Here is a 17,704-nt window from a genome sequence, read left to right as displayed (position 1 = left end):
TCAGCCAGAAGAGTTTTTTAAACTACAAATTTGAGAAAACTGTCATCCTTAAGCCCCATACACACTATCAGATTGTCTGCTGAGTTTTTCCTTCAGATTTACCAAAACCATATAATATGAGGTCAAACCTTAGGAGTTTCAATGTGTATGCAATCAGGCAGGCCCTTCTACTACATGGTTTTGGTAAATCTGAAGGAAAAACTCAGCAGACAATCTGATAGTGTGTACGGGGCTTAACATCCCTTTTCTAATCTCACACCGCCATGGCAGGGCCTCACTCTGTCACAATAGGTAGACGGCTGGGTGGATGGATGGACAGAAGGGTGGGGAAAATAAATTCTAAGGCAGAACATATAGCTCAATTATGATACAATATTAATCAAATCCCACCAATATAATCTGACAATGACTTCATATGTTCTTTGTAGAAATAATAATCTACTGTATTTGTATAAAATTATAGAGGACACAGAATCATGGAACTCATTCAAGGCTTCCTAAACAGTAAGTTTACTCTTTTTTACTCTTGTTTTTCTTTATTTTCTTATTCCACCTTTTTTTTTATTATTATTATTTATTTAACATTATTATTTATATACTGTACATGCTCATATATATATTACTGACTATCTCAGCCAATGGTTCTCCCCTTTAGTAAAGTATAACAGAAAAACGTGTAAAAGTATATGGTATAAAAGCAAAATGTGTGACCTGCGTAGTCTTGGAAGGTGTCAACTCCTCTCAAATACAACTTATGCTGTGTACACTCGGCTGGACTTTTCGACAGCAAAGGTCTGACGGAACGAATCCGTCGGACAAATCGACTGTGTGCGAGCTTCATCAGACCTTTGCTGTCGAAAAATCAGACAGACTTTAGATTTAGAACATGTTTCAAATCTTTCCAAAGGACTCGAGTCCAGTCGAAAAATCCATTCGTCTGTATGCTAGTCCGATGGATGAAAACCGACGCTAGGGCAGCTATTGGCTACTGGCTATGAACTTCCTTATTCTATTCCGGTCGTACGTCATCACAGTCGAATCCTTTGGACTTTGGTGTGAATGTGTGTAGATAAGTCAGATTCAACGGAAGTCCGTCGAAAGTCCGTTGAAAAGTCTGATGGAATTCAATCCCTTAAAAAGTCCGGTCGTGTGTACACAGCATTAGTGTATGTTTTAAATCAGATTTTTTTGAAGATAAAAAGTTTTATTACCAAAGAACCAAAGCGCCACACAGGACAGAAAGATAAAAAAAGAAGTATAGGAAGGCCAAAGTACATCACTAAACACACATATGGGGGTTATTTACGAAAGGCAAATCCACTTTGCACTGCAAGTGCACTTGGAAGTGCAGTAGCTGTAAATCTAAGGGGTAGATCTGAAATGAGGGGAAGCTCTGCTGATTTTATCATCCCATCATGTGCAAACTAAAATGCTGTTTTTTATTTTCCTTGCATGCCCCCCTCGGATCTACAGCGACTCCACTTCCAAGTGCACTTGCAGTGCAAAGTGAAGTTTCCTTTAGTAAATAACTCCCATAGCAAAGTATAATTTTGAAGTGGCTATGACACCCGGATATCTCTATAAGATAAAATGTGCAGATAACAAAAAGTAACAGTAGATGCAGTGTTCTCAGCCAAAAGCAATAAAAGGATCACGTCTATCCAGCTAGACCAGATGTGTCAAATTTGTGCAGGGCATTACGAATGAGGTACATATGTTTTTCTGTTTGTTTCAGGATTGCACTTATCTACAGTTGGTGGATTGGCAGATACCCATCATAAAAGTGATTAGATTTTGTGCAACAAAGAGTGATTTTGTGATTGCTAAAGTTAAGTTGGCATCCAACAGAGTGGATTCAACATATCCAAGGATACATATGATAGGATCAGGGGCTAGGGTGTTAAATGTACATTTATTTAAAAAAGTAAAACATGCCACCTCTACATTTGGGAATCTAAAGGCGTCACCCATTCGGACCATTATAAAAAAAAAACATACCATTCACTCATTTGAACATCTCCATTCTCAATATAATTTGGCACCAATGGACCACTTCTGCTACATATATATATACTTTTTTTATTTATTTATTTTAGGTACTTATATGGTGCTGTCAAGTTACGCAGCGCTTTACATATACATTCACATCAGTCCCTACCCTCAAGGAGCTTACAATCTAGGTCCCTAACTCACATTCATACATACTAGGAACAATTTAGACAGGATCCAATTAACCTACCAACATGTCTTTGGAGTGTGGGAGGAAACCCACACAGGCACAGGGAGAACATGCAAACTCCAGGCAGGTAGTGTCGTGGTTGGGATTCGAACCAGCAACCCTTCTTACTGCTAGGTGAAAGTGCTATCCACTACACCACTTTGCCACCCATATACTTCTTATATATTATATATACTCTTTCCATTGTAAACCCCACTAACCTTATTAGATATCAACATTAATGCTCAAATGTACCTTTTCTTTAAGGATCATTCTTATAGGCTGAAAGGATTCTCTATGTTTTACAATCTATTAAATGAGAATGCTGTCTTCACTAAAGCTAGCACCATGCATAAATGGAAATCGGACTTAGGGGTCACTTTTTCCGAAACATTATGGAAAAAGGCAATATCCACCATCTACACATCATTCCACTGCACAAACCACTGGAAACTATTTCAAATAACAGTTCACTGCTGGTATCTTACCCCTTACAGACTCAGTAAACCTTCTTCTTGTTGGACACACAGTGTTAGGAAACTGGATCTCTTTACCATGTATTATGGCAATGTAAATCCCTTCAATCCTACTGGTACAAAATATATTTTCTATAGCCTCCGACTTCTTAGGCTCTACAATAACATCTTATCCTTCCCTAGCTTTACTTCACCTGGGCATTAATAAATTTCCTCCACTCACCAGAGTCGTAATTATTCACTTATTTCTTGTGGCCAAACTCTGTATTACCAGACTTTTGGAATAGAGCAAATGCCCCTTTTATTAGAGTTACTGTGGCCATAATAAACCACCAACGTGAAATGGGAAGAAAACTGTCAATAAACCTAACCAATCCTAAATTTTATTATCTATTTTTTTTTTCTTCACCCTCACTACCTAACCCAATTTTCCTCATTCCTTGCTTTCACCTTTCCCCTCCTACCCCTTACTTCACCACTCCTCTCCAGTGGTGAATTTCACATAATCTAGTGTTAGTGATAAAACGGTTCCTAAAGTGATTCTAAGGCCTAAGCATTTTTTACCTTAATTCATTCCTTGCATAAAGGTAAAAAATTATTAGGCATCAGCATCCCCCCTCACCCCCCACCCATTTTACTTACCCAAGCCCTCATTCGATCCAGCATGTGCACGTCTGCTGCTCTTCTCTTTCCTCACGTCCAGGTCTTGCTGGCTGTCACATACCTGGTCAGAGGCTGAGAGGGCTTCCCTTGCAGCTAAGTGCAGAGTGCCCCTGAAGGTGGTAACAGGAATTGCTATACTCAGAGAAGCAGGGGTTGCTAGCAACAAGCTGAGGTGATGAGGCGATGTTCACTGGATGGTGGCTGAGGAGCAGGATGCACTGCTGGCCAGGGGTGCCTCGAGAGTACCAGGTAAGACTTGGCAGAAGTCAGGATCCAGGCCAGAAGTCATGCACGGAATATCAGCCAGGAGAAAGGCAGCAAGTACAGTCAGGAGTCAGCCGGGGTCATACATTAGTAGTCAGGCAGCAGTGGAGTCAGAAGAACAAGCCAGAGGTCATACATGGATCAGTAGGTAAGAGCAGAAGTCAGGAGCGGAGTCACAGGATCAAGCCATGGGTCAAAGCCAGGAATGGAGACAAGACAGGTCAAAGGCAAGCCAGGTCGGTAACAAGAAATCCCGAAACAGCAGGAATAGGAACTCACGGGGAGCTGAAGATCATTCAGCAACTAGTGGTTGATGCTGCTGGCTTTAAATAGGCCACTGAGCGCCAGAATCTGTCATGAATTGCTTGCGCTTTGGCACATGAACCTTCTCGACTGTTCGTGCCCCTATGCCCATGGCCATTAACATTGCCGAATTTCTATTTGCCAATCTGCAGTTCCGCTGGGCATTAACAGTTCTTTTGTGGATTGTTCCCTGACAATGGCTTTGCTGGGGCACAGGGAGCAATCAAAATGTGTAAAAAAAAAAAAAACTGATCACTTTCCCAGAGTAATACAGTGTTGTTATAGTAACACTGTATTGCTCTGGTCACAGTGTATTAAAAAAATTCATTGAAAAAAACTAAAAATTAAATTTTTTTAAAAAAATTATTACATTTCCATACTGTCACCAGTCAGTGGTGTCCCGGATCACAGCCACATCAGTTATGTGATAACACTGTACTGTGCTAATGACATTATGTAAAAAAAAAAAGAATCTTCATTTCCAGAAAATTGTGATTAAAAAATTGTATTCTAAACTGTAAAAAAAAATCGAATTGTTTTACATAATGCAGCAACATCCACACATGTAGGACACTCAACATTACAGGTGATTTCTTTCTTCCAAAGCAAATTGTACACTTTTGCACACTGGTACTGACTAGTTTTCCAATGTTTCTCTTCTCCCTTCTCTCCATCAGTCGGCTAATGTGACCCCAGTGCTGAGGGCAAGAGGCAGAGGAGGGTCAAAAAAGATGCTGTGACCAGGGCTGCTGTTAGAAATCACGGGGCCCCATACAGCCTACACTAAAATTATTATTAGCGGACACAAACATAACAGAGAACCTGCGTAAATGAGCCCTTTTATAATAAAACATGGAGGAGGAAGCAATTACAGGAACAATGCCTTGTGTCTCTCCCTGCAGCAGCTAAAAGCTGGTGGGAGGGAGAGAAACCAGCTTTTATCTGCTGCAGAGAGCTGCACAGGGCATCTTTCTGTAATTGCTCCTCGTATCGACAACACTGATTCCTCTTGCTGTTCGGGCCCCTCTGTGTGCCGGGGCCCCCTACAGGAGGACTGGTGGTCCCCCACTATCAGCAGCCCTGGCTGTGACAGACATCCTCCTTATCAACTGATGACATAATTGGATGTTAGGATGCCAGTGTCTAGAAAGTCTTAATGGTGCATAATAAAAACCAGTGGCTTTGTGTAACTGAAAGTCAGGCTTCATCCACTTTCTGGATTGTATACAATTTTTGTTAAATTTTTAGCCATTTTTCCAAGGCACCCCAAGCTCCCTAAGCACCCTGGTTAAAAAAAGTTGGTATATACCAGTGGTCTCCAAACTTCAGCCAAGGGGCCAGATGCGGCCCTTTGCTTGCTTTTATCAAGTCCTTAGGGCACTATTTCATCCACGAATTCCAATGGTGGGGCACAATTTCTCCATTGACACCAACAATGGGGCACAATTTCTACTAATGACACCAATGATGGGGCACAATTCTTCCTAATGACACTAATAATGGGGCACAATTACTCCCAATGACACCAAGGATGGAGCACAATTACTCCCACTGAAACAAACAATGGTTTGTTTTTTTCCCCCACAGATATTGGGACCTTTTCTACTCCAAATAGCAACACTACAGCCCCTCTAAATTCTGAACGACAGTAAACTGGTCCATTATTTAGAAAGTTTGGAGACCCCTGGTATATACCATAGTTTGTGGACTCTATAACGTTAATAAAAAATAAACACTGATTTGGGTTATTTTCACCAAACAAAAATTTATCAGAATACAATTTGGCATACATTTATGAAGAAAGATTATTTATTTTCAAAATTTTATAACAGAAACAAAGAAAAACTTTTTTTTTTTTTTTTTTTTAATTTAGGTCTTTTTTTGTTTATTTAGCAAAAAATAAAAAACCCAGTAGTGATTAGATATCACCAAAAGAAAGCTCTATTTGTGTGAAAAAAATAATAAAGATTTCATATGGATACAGTGTTGGAGGACCACGAAATTGTCATTCAAAGTGCGACAGCGCTGAAAACTGAAAATTGGACTGGGTGGGAAGGGGGTGAAAGTGCCCAGTATTTAAGTAGTTAATAAATCATCCACTTACAGCTGGGAGTGGATGATTTATCATTAATAAGGAAAGAAACACATCCAAATTGTTTGTTAATTTGTTTAGCTAACTATAACTTTTAGTATAGTCTATTTATAATGCTTGTGCAATTGGTGATAAACACTAATTACGCTGTTAACACAATTGCCATAAAATATTTGAAAACTATCATTTAATACTGACCTTTATGCTAGGTACTGAAAAACCCGTAGAGCCTACTCTCTACTGTTTTTACCCACAAAAATATGAATTGCTGTCATTGTACTTTGGGCGCATATGTGACAATTTGTGGGTGCACACGTGCGCCCAATCGCGAGGTAGGGAGCCAACCAGTGACAGGCAGAATGGGGATCTGTCAGTGTATACAAACAGATCCCTGTTCTGTCAGGAGAGGAGAGAGAGATCATCTGTTCCTAGTGATTAGGTAAAGCGATCCCTCTCCTCCTCCAGTCAGCCCAGCCCCCCCACTTTCCTAGGGAACACACTTAACCCCCTGATCGCCCACTAGTGTTAATCCCTTCCCTGCCAGTGTCATTTATTCAATAATCAGTGGCTATTTTTAGCTCTGATTGCTGTATAAATGTCAATGGTCACAAAAAAGTGTCAAAAGTGTCCGTCGCAGTCCTGGTAAAAATGGCAAATTAAAGCCATTACTAGTAAAAATAATAATAATAATAATAAAAATGCCATAAATCTATCCCATAGTTTATAGACACTATAACTTTTGCACAAACCAATCAATATACGCTTATTGCGATTATTTTTACCAAAAATATGTAGTATAATACATATTGGCCTAAACTGAGGAAGAAATTTGTTTTTTTACATTTTTGTGGGGGATTTTTATTATAGCAAAAAGTAAAAAATATTGGATTGTTTTTCAAAATTGTCGCTCTTTTTTGTTTATAGCGCAAAAAATAAAAACCACAGAGGTGAACAAATACCACCAAAAGAAAGCTCTATTTGTGGGGAAAAAGGACATCAATTTTGTGTGTGTACAACATCGCACGACCACGCAATTGTCAGCTAAAGCGACACAGTGCCGTATTGCAAAAAATGGCCTGGTCATTAAGGGGGCAAATTCTTCTGGCCATTAATTAAAGTGTTACTAAAGTGAAAAAAAAGAAAATTTAAATAACAAACATGTTATACTCACCTACTCCTCTTCTTTACATGTCCTCATAGCAAGCTGCTTGCTTGGAGCGGCACTCCATAGACTTGAACGGCGGGACTTAGCCAGCCCCCCCACACTTCTTCCTCACTGCATTCAAGATATAGAAGATGTTTTTTACCTTAATGCAAGGAAAGCATTAAAGCATAACTGAAAGGCTTTTTTTTTTTTTTGGATAGAGGGGAGAGGAATTAGAACACCTGTCAGGTTTTTTTTTGTATTGTCTATGTTCCCTTTAGGAAGATTCCCCCTCTATATTTTTCCTGTTAACCATATCATGAAAGTGAAAGTAAAAGAAAATCCCATATTTGGGTTGTCCCCAGAAAAGTAATATTGGGGAACTCTTCCAGTGGGGAAGCTAGTGACCTGGGGGTCCCCAAAAAAATCCCTTAATTTGTAGGGATTTCCTATTACTTCCTGTTTGCCTTTCACTTCCTGTCCCATAGCCAATCTCCGCAATGGTACAAAAATAGCAAAAATAAACCTTACAGGGGTTATAACCCTTCCTTGCTCTACCCAACGTGAAAAAAAAAAGTTTTGTCTATAGTTCTAGCTTTAGTTTCACTTTAAAAATGAACTCCAGGATTATATAATTGCACTTAGAGTGCAGTGATCGAGGGCATGTCATATACAGTAAACCAGGGCAATATGGAGGTCATAACGCATGGGGTACAGGGGTCAGGAGTGTGTAATTCAGAGAGCGAGTGCAGGGGACAGGGTGGTTATTGTACAGAGAACATGGGTCACACATAGTATGTCATAAATATACATCACATAGTACGTCATACATACAGTAGTAGTCAGAAGTACATAATGCAAACAGTGCAAGGCTCAGAAGTGTGTAACATATACAATCAAAAATTCCCCCCTCCTCCCAGTACAAATCCCCCCTACCCCAAAACCTATATCCCCCCAGTACAGATCTCCCACCACAGCCCCAGGTCGCCACCCAATAGAGATTTTCTCCCAAAGCCCTAAACCCCTCACAATACACAAATCTTTTGCAGTGGTCAGGAGTGCATATCACACAGCGTGCAGGGGTCAGAAGTGCATAATGCATGCAGTTCAAGATTCAGAAGTACATACTATCTGTAACAAACCTGTCAACTATGGCTGGTGAGAACCCACCCTGTCCAGGGCTGGATTTGTTGAGGAGTGAAGTCTTAGGAACAGGCAGTCTTCTCCAAAGCTCCAGAGAGTGGAGATGGTTTGGTTGCACTCACACCCAGATCAATAGCCCAGTTGCCATCAGTCAAGGTAAGGTGAGTGAGAAGCTCTGGTGGGGTGCCAGCATGTTTGCCAACCTTAGGTAAATTTACAGACAGTTTGTAAAATTCAGTAATTTTTTACAACTGTCTGTAATTATCAGGGGCTAATAATGTGTCATTCTGTGTTGACTTCTTAGAGCGTAACTCCACTTTTGTTGAGAAAAAAAAACTCCTCTCTGGGTGATCTGTGTACATTGCAAGGATTTTAACAAACTTTGTGGTCGATTCCTACCTTTTTGTTACTGAAATTCCTGTGTGTTTGTCTGTGCCCCTGTGCACACTGAGCCTAATGGAAGTGGCTTCACAATTATCAATCAGCACTTGCAGGGTTCTAATGAGGAAAACTGCAGGTCCTGCATCCCTTTAGCCATTTTCCTTTTGGGAGTATATTACCAAAAAGGAAATTTTTGTTGCATGAGATGCAGGGCTGGACTGGGAAAAAAATGTGGCCCTGGACTTCAGCCAGACTGGCCCACTTTAATTCTGCAAACATTTACAAAAACAGTATATAAACTCTACTCAATTTCCCAAAGAAAATATGTAAAAACATTATACTATTGGGCATAGGACAGGGCAAAGCCTCACCAGTGCCCATCAATGCAGCCACACCAGTGCCCATCAGCGCAACCACACCAGTGCCCATTAATGCAGTCTCTACAGTGTCCTTTAATGCAGCCTATTTATTGCCCATTAATGCAGCCACACCAGTGCCCATTATTGTAGCCTGATCAGTGCTCATCAGTGCAGCACCACCGGTGCCCATTAATGCAGCCTGATCAGTGCCCATCAGCGCAGCCCTACCAGTGTCCATCAGCGCAGCCCCACCCCTACTCATTAATGCAGCCACAGCAGTGCCCATTGATGCAGCCTCACCAGTGCTCATTAATGCAGCCTCACTAGTGCCCATTAATGCAGCCTGATCAGTGCCTATCAGTGCAGCCTCATAAGTGCCCATCAATGTTAGTTTCCTCAGTACCTGGTCTGCACAGCTTCTTCTACCTAGGTCCCCAGAATTATGTAACGTATAGGTCTGTGCAAAGCCCCCCCCCCCCCCCCCCCCCCCCGCTGCTGAAATGACTATTACTGTGTAATATAATTTTATTTGCTTCCTAAGCCTGTCTGCCTCTGTGTTGTATAAAAAAAGAAAAATGCTTTATATACCTGTAGTCAGTGCACTGCTCGGCGATCACGTGACCGGCCTGCTCTCTCCTCTCTCCTCCCGGGTGATTTCAATGGGGGATTTTCAGCCCCTCCTGCTCTAGCTGTCAAACAGGGAGAGGAGAGAGCCAGCCGGTCATGTGATCGCTGAGCAGCACACTAAATACAGGTGTATACTGCATTTTTTTTTATACAACACAGAGACAGAGGCACACAGGCTTAGGAAACAAAGACAATTATACAAAGTCATGCAAGTGGCTTAACAACCACTGTAAAGAAATGTATTTTATTTTTTTAATGTTTTTTTTTCTTTTGCTTTTAAAAGAGAAGTATGGGTTCTTTTGCAAAATCATACTTACCTAGGTGGATGCAGCATTGGTCCAATGCTGCACCTGTCCCCCGTCATCTCTGCACTGAAAACCGATCAATTGGACACTGCCATTCGCTCAGTTCTGACAGCTCCCTGAGCAGAGAGCTGCAAACTGTCAATCAACAGCTCTCTGCTCTGCCCCCTCATCACTCACTGGAGAGCTGGGCTGTGGAGGTGGAGGGGGCGGAGCGGCCGGCTCAGTCTCTCAGCGGCTCGCTGAGAGGCTGAGCCAGGTGGCAGTTCAGGGTCCTGGTGGATCCAGACTTCCATTGTCGTGATGATGGGGCCCCTGGATCAACTTCTGTGACATCAGCAGAGAGTGAATTCAGCCCGCTCTCTGCTGAAAATGGGTCACAAGAGTGCAAAATGAATTGCACTCCTGTGACCCATAGGAGAAGTACAGCCAAACAAGCTTTGACTATACTTCTCCTTTTAAGGCTAAATGAGGGATTGGGGGTCTCTTTGATTCCAAATCTCTCCATAAAGATGACCTATCATGCTTATTTCTATTATAAGGGATGTTTACATTCCTTGTAATAGGAAATAAAAATGATAAAAATATAAAGGGATATTGTAAAATAAAAAAAATAAAAAGTAAAATAGATAGGAAAAAACAAGATTTAAAGCACCCCATCCCTCCGTACTTGCGTGGAGAAGCGAATGTATACCTAAGCCGCGCCTGCATATGTAAACAGTGTTCAAACCACACATGTGATGTATCGTTGCGAATGTTGGAGCAAGAGCATCAATTCTAGTGCAGGACCTAATCTGTAACTCAAAACAGGTAACCTGTGAAAAGATTTTAAAGCGTCGCCTATGGATATTTTTAAGTAACGTATTTTGTCACCATTCCATGAGACTGCGCAATTTTAAAGCATAACATGTTAGGTATCTATTTACTCAGCATAACATCATCTTTCACATTATGCCAAAAATTGGGTTAACTTTATTGTTTTTTTTTTTATTTATTCATTAAAGTGTATTTTAAAAAAAATATATTTTTGAAAAACTGTTGCACAAATACAGTGATATAAAATATTGTAAAGACCGCCATTTTATTCTCTAGGGTCTCAAATAAATAAAAAAAATACAATGTTTAGAGGTTCTAAATAATTTTCTACCAAAAAATACTTTTGAACTTGTAAGCAACAAATGTCAGAAAAAGGCTGGATCAGCAAGTGGTTAAAGGAGTTGTAAAGGCAGAAGGTTTTTTTATCTTAATGCATTAAGCTCTTTTACAGGTTGCTAAGAATGTGTACCTACTTTAATGCCCATAGTCTGATCATAGGTACGCTTAACCACTTCCCGACCAGCGCACGATGATGTACATCGACAGAATGGCATGGGCAGGCATATTGGCGTACATGTACGTCCAATATTCAATGCCACCCTCGCACTGGTCGGGACCCCCGTGAGTCCGGTCGCGGGACCCGCGGACTCGATCGCCGCGGGCATCCCCGCGATCCTCTCACGGGACGGCTGAATGGAGGAAATGCCGTGTAAACAGCATTTCTCCATTCTGCCTAGCAACTAGTGACGCTGATCTCTGCTCCATGTGATTGGAGCAGAGATCAGTGTTCACTAAATGAAAGCCCAACCCCCCCACAGTTAGTAACACACCCCTAGGAACACTTAACCCCTACACTGCCACCCACTGGTTAACCCCTTCACTGCCAGTGTCATTTACACAGGAATCACTGCATTTATATAGCAGTGATTACTGTATAAATGACAATGGTCCCAAAAATGTGTCAAAAATGTCCGATGGGTCCCCCACAATGTCGCAGTCACAATAAAAATCGCTGATCGCCGCCATTACTAGTAAAAAAAATAATAATAAAAAATTATTAATAAAAATGCTATAAAACTATCCCTATTTTGTAAACGCTATAACTTTTGCGCAAACCAATCAATAATCACTTATTGCGTTTTTTTTTACCAAAAATATGTAGAAGAATACGTATCGGCCTAAACTGAGGGAAAAAAATGTTTTTTTATATATTTTTGGGGGATATTTATTATAACAAAAAGTAAAAAATAATGCGTTTTTTTCAAAATTGTCGCTCTATTTTTGTTTATAGCGCAAAAAATAAAAACCGCAGGGGTGATCAAATACCACCAAAAGAAAGCTCTATTTGTGAGAAAAAAAGGACGTCAATTTTGTTTGGGAGCCACGTCGCACGACCGCGCAATTGTTAGTTAAAACGACGCAGTGCCGAATCGCAAAAAGTGGTCTGGTCTTTGACCAGCAAAATGGTCCGGTCTGAAAGTGGTTAAAGGCTCAGAAACGATCAATGATCCTAAAATGGGTAACAATGAAGAGTCTGAATTAAAAACAAATTCAGATTATAGCACTATTTCTGAGAACAACGTATCTGTCTTGCAGCTTTCTAAACAACCACATCTATATAAATTGCATTATGCCCATAATGCTTTCATCATGCGGAAAAATAAGTTGCTTGTAACTAATCCTGGATTCTTTCATTGTATATAATTTAATTTAGTTGTATCCATTTATGTTGCTTCTTCTTTGTTCTCCAGCAATAATATGCATGGCAGTTTCCTACATTAATGGATCTCACACTGCACTTTTATGTCGATTAAAGCCTAGGGGGCATGCCGCTCTATAAAGTATTAAGATACAAAAAGGTACAAAGGAAAAAAGCAATTCTTTCATGGTGATGAGTTCCATCAACTGAAAATCATGTGCAGGAGTGTGAGGTGGCTTATGTTCATTGTTCATCACACTGGCAGTGTTCTTAAAGAGGTGTAAAAAGAGTTGATTAAAATATGGCAGACAAAAAAGATTAATCTTAATGTGTCTATACGTATCATAGATGCCGACATTATTGGGGCAGTCATATTCTATAGTAAATTGTGTTTTATGTTATGTTGAGTATCTGCTTCACCCTCGGCACCTTAGGCCGCGTACACACGCGGGGACTGTTCGCTCAACTTTGTTCGTCAAACAGTTTCAGCGGACAGTCCGCTCAAAATTAGCATGGACGGACTTGCCCACACACGACGAACGAACAGTCCGCTGAAACCGTGCGCGATGACGTGAACGGCACGTACGACGGGACTAGAAAACGATGTCCTATACACTGCAATGCAACCTTCGGCGTGTAAATTCTTTCTGAGCATGCGCGAGACTTAGTTTGACGAACAAGCCTACACACGGGCGGACTGTCCGCTCAAACCAAGTTTCAGCGGACAGTTTTTCGGAATTTCCGAAAAACTTTGTTCGTCAGACTGTCCGCTGAAACTGTCCGCTGAAAGCCCACACACGAGCGGACTGTCCGCCGAAACACTGTTCAGCGGACAAAGTTGAGCGAACAGTCCCCACGTGTGTACGCGGCCTTATTGAATGAGATAGAAAAAGACCAAGGGGCTTAAAAAAATTGGTTAAAATCTGGAAGAAAGAGAACCTGAATAAGAACAAGGGATTAGAATTTATCTATTTAATACTGTACTGTACATCAGGGGTTCCCACATTTTTTAAACAAAATACCAGTTTACTGTCCTTCAGACTTTAGGGGGGCTAGACTCTCGCCATCGGGAGTACAAAATATCCCAGAATCAGTGGGAGTAAAAGATGCCCCATGATTGGTGTCAGTGGGAGGAATTGTGCCCCATAATTGGTGTCATTGGGAGGAATTGTGCCCCATCATTGGTGTCATTGGGAGGAATTTTTCCCCATCATTGGTGTCATTGGGAGAATTGCTATCATTTGTGTCATTGAGCCCCATTGTTGGTGTCATTGGGAGGAATTGCCATAATTTGTGTCATTGGGCTCCATTGTTGGTGTCATTGGGAGGAACAGTACCCCATTATTGATGTCATTGGCAGGAATTGCACCCCATCCTTGGTGTCATTGGGAGGAACTGTACCCTTCATTGGTGTCAGTAAATAAAATAGTGCCTGAAGGGCCAGATAAAATCAAGCAAAGGGCTGCATCTGGCTCCCGGGCGCAGTTTGGAGACCACTGCTGTACATGCTTTTTTACAGTCTCGCAACAGTCATTTTCTGTAGTCAATTCAGATGATGCCAGTGTGATTAATTGTTTTCCATCAGCACAGAATTGCTGAAAAAAATAAAAGAGTCACTTTGCTGGAAGCACAAAACACATCCAAAACCTTTTTCTAGCTGTGCAAAATGGGGAAGGGTCAGAACCCCTGTCAGGTTTCTATTGCAGTCTGTATTCCTATTCAAAAGATAGATTTTCACTTTCTGTCCTGGTGACTGCCGTCACCACGACAAAAACTTAGAGGAAATCTAACAGTGAATGGCTAGGCTTTTTTCTTTTTTACATGAACCTGCAAAGGATTGTACCCGCGATCAGTGGATCATGAGTGAAATATAAGGCTACTGTAGACATGTCCCCCAGCTCTCTGCACATACCTCTGTACGGGCTTTCAGTTGGTAAGCTAAAGGAAATGTCGATGGACTATGATTGCACTGATTACCGTATTCATAATCCATAGAGAACTACAAATCTGTCTGCCACAGTGACAGATGGGACTTGTAGTTTATTCATTCACAGATCTCTGTGAATAAATGATGCAGCTGTGTGGGTGGGGCCTTGAACAGTTTTGCTAATGTTAAATGTGACAGTGGGTTCGGAGGAGAGGTAGCAAAAGTATAAGAGGCTGGTCAACTAACCCGATCCATGTTAGTTGTGAATGATGGCCTCAGCCAGCGCTGCTCTACTGACTACAGTTTCTGATGCATTTCACCCCAGCCACTGGGGCTTATGTCGCGTACACGCGACCGGAGTTTCCAGCACACTAGGTCCAAAGGGATTAGTCCATCGGACAATACGATCGTGTGTGGGCTAGTCCGAGTGTTTTTAGAAAGAAAAAAATTAGACGGACCTAGAAATAGAACATGTTTAAAATCAATCCGATGGACTCAACTCAGACGGACTAAAAATCAGATAAACCGTTCGTCTGTGTGCTGGTCCGACGGACCAAATACGACGCAAGGGAAGCTATTGGCTGCTGGCTATTGAACTTCCTTGTTTAGTTCCATTTACGTCATCATGTTCAAAAGGAACAGACTTTTCGAACGGACTTAGTCTGTTCATGTGTGAGCAACTCTGCCGAAAGTCTGTCCGGAAGTCTGACGGACCTAGTCTGCCAGAAAGTCTGGTTGTGTGTACGCGGCATAAGTCATAGAGGTAGGAGACAAGAGCAGGATGGGAGAGCTTATGAATCAGCTGTGAAAACAAGTGAGCAGACATGTGTGGCATGTTAATATGATGATGGAGAAAATCATGAGATGGATAAAAAGAGCATAGGAATTGAAAGATAAAATAAGGATTGTCCAAATGAGGAAATATTAAAGGGAAGATAAAAAAAAAATAGAATTTTAAAAACAATTTCATCTTTACTTTCATGGACATTTCATGGACAATGCTTATTTTATTCCATTTGATCATTTAATTCCTATGCTCTTTATTTTTTCCACCTCATGATTTTTTCCCCATCATCACATTAAAGAAGGAGTAAACTCCCATGCATGACTTTTACCTATAGGTTAGCATATAATAAGGCTTACCTATAGGTAATGTAAATATCAACTAAATGTGCACCGTTTAGGAGATATTTACTGTACATGCTGCCAGTGATGTCACCGGCGCATGCGCTCTGACGGACCGGCCACCCAGGCCATTCCTTCAGGGTCCTGTGCCATAAACAGCAGCTACCACTTGCATGCGAGTGACATAATCGTGGCTCTGGGCACTCACACAGCCGGAGTCTGCAAACCCGAAAGAAAGACCGGGTGAAGATGGAATCACCTTTCAGCGGTGACAGTTGACAGTTGACCATTGGTGGGCTTTGTTCTAAGGTAAATTATACATAATCTGCTAGTATTATAACTTTGCCTTGTCTCTTTGGTCCTGCTCTTATCTCCCACCTCAATGACTAAACCCCGGTGGGCGGGGCAAAAACATAAGGAGCGTTGTCAGTGGAGCAGCGCTGACTGAGGCCGTCATTCACACCTAACATGGATTGGGTTAGTTGAGCCGCGTCTTATACCTTTCTTACTGACACTTTGGATGTGTGAAAACAGACACCAGCACCCTCTTTTTTGAGCACCACACTATATTATACTCTTGCTTGGAGCAGTGTTGAAAGTTTTGACAGGTCACAGTACAGAGGAGAGGTACCCACGCACGCTGTTATCCTAGTAGAGGGAAGCGGGTGCTTATGAATGTGTTACATATTACACTCTAAATATAGCTGTAACATGTTTCCTAAGGCTGGGTTCACACTGCTGCGGGGGGAGATCCGGATGTCATTCGCACCGCAAATCACATCCGATCTCCGTAGCGATGCGAGTTCAGCCATACAGATAGTATGGCTGAATTCGCATCGCTCCCGCAGCAAACTCGCACGGGACCCTTTTTTTGGTCCGCAACAGAATCGGATCGCATGGGGGTTCACACCATGCGATCCGATTCCTGTGCGAGTCGGCAGATCGCACTGTGATATGCGGACGGATCTGGGGGTGTCATTAACATATCATTGACACCCCCAGCCGTCCGCATAGGGCAGTGTGAACTGCCGGCGGGAGTAATGCGATGCGGTGTGAACCCGGCCTAAAGGTGATCTTTAAAAGCTAAACTCACAAAAAACTTTTAATAAAGTATATTCCTTAAAAGCCATAAAGGATATAAATGCAGTTTGTGTGCAGCCTTTGAAAACCCAGATATTAACATATAAAAGTAGCAGTGACGTCATCATTGGGCGGTACATAGCCTGTGTAGAGAGCAGAGCTGTAGGAGGGATTCAGCAGACACCACCCACTACAGACTGCCTAGAGAAAACTGCAGGAAGGGGCGGAGACGAGACCGGTCACCCTGCACAAGGAGAGAGAGCAGCACTGACTGGTCTTTAGAGGACACACAAAGGTAAAGATTCATGCTGAATAACTGCACAGATAGACCAACACAAAGTGGCATATAATTGTGAAGCGGAAGGAAAATGATAAATGGTTTTCAAAATGTTTTACAAATAAATATGTGAAAAGTGTGGTGTGTATTTGTATTGAGCCCCCCGAGTCAATACTTTGTAGAACCACCTTTCATTGCAATTACAGCTGCAAGTCTTTTTGGGGGTGTCTCTGCCAGCTTTGCACATCTAGAGAGTGACATTTTTTGCCCATTCTTCTTTGCAAAATAGCTCAAGCTCTGTCAGATTGAATGGAGAGCATCTGTGAACAGCAATTTTCAAGTCTTGCCACAGATTCTCTATTGGATTTAGGTCTGGACTTTGACTGGGCCATTCTAAGCCCACGTACACACGGTCGGAGATTTTGCCAACCAAATCCGTCGGATTTTGCCCGTCGGATTTAGTCCGTGGATTGTGTCCGAAACTGATTGTGTCCGATCTTTCAGAACGTGATGACGTAATTTCGTTACGATGGGACTACATTCAGGCTAGTAGCCAATAGCTTTGATGTAGGAATTTGATCTGAGCACGCGTGGCACTTGGTCCGATGAAAATGCTCTACACATGATCGAATTAGGTCCGTCCGGCCCAGTTGGTCGGGAAATATTTCCAACATGTTGGAAAATTGGGTCGGATGGAGATTCGGATGGAATCAGTCCGATGCATACCACACACAGTTGGATTATCTGACGACACGGTCCGATAAGACTCATTCCGACAGATTCTCCGACCGTGTGTACAAGGGCTTAC

At 41.8% G+C, this 17,704-nt stretch overlaps 1 protein-coding gene across 1 annotated transcript in view; it reads left to right on the top strand.

The window, feature by feature from the left end:
- Positions 1-17,704, top strand: part of LOC143986675 (spermatogenesis-associated protein 7 homolog) — a 273,557-nt gene that overhangs the window by 209,557 nt on the left and 46,296 nt on the right. The window contains exon 8 of the mRNA XM_077485081.1: positions 464-504. Coding sequence (XP_077341207.1) covers positions 464-504 — 41 coding nt within the window. The remainder of the gene's footprint in view (positions 1-463; positions 505-17,704) is intronic.

This window comes from Lithobates pipiens, unplaced genomic scaffold (genome assembly GCF_037356315.1).
Source record: "Lithobates pipiens isolate NorthernLeopardFrog02 unplaced genomic scaffold, aLitPip1_a1.2 Scaffold_18, whole genome shotgun sequence".
Taxonomy (NCBI): domain Eukaryota; kingdom Metazoa; phylum Chordata; class Amphibia; order Anura; family Ranidae; genus Lithobates; species Lithobates pipiens.
The sequence above is the reverse complement of the archived record's forward strand: the minus strand, read 5'-3'. Positions and strand labels throughout refer to the sequence as shown.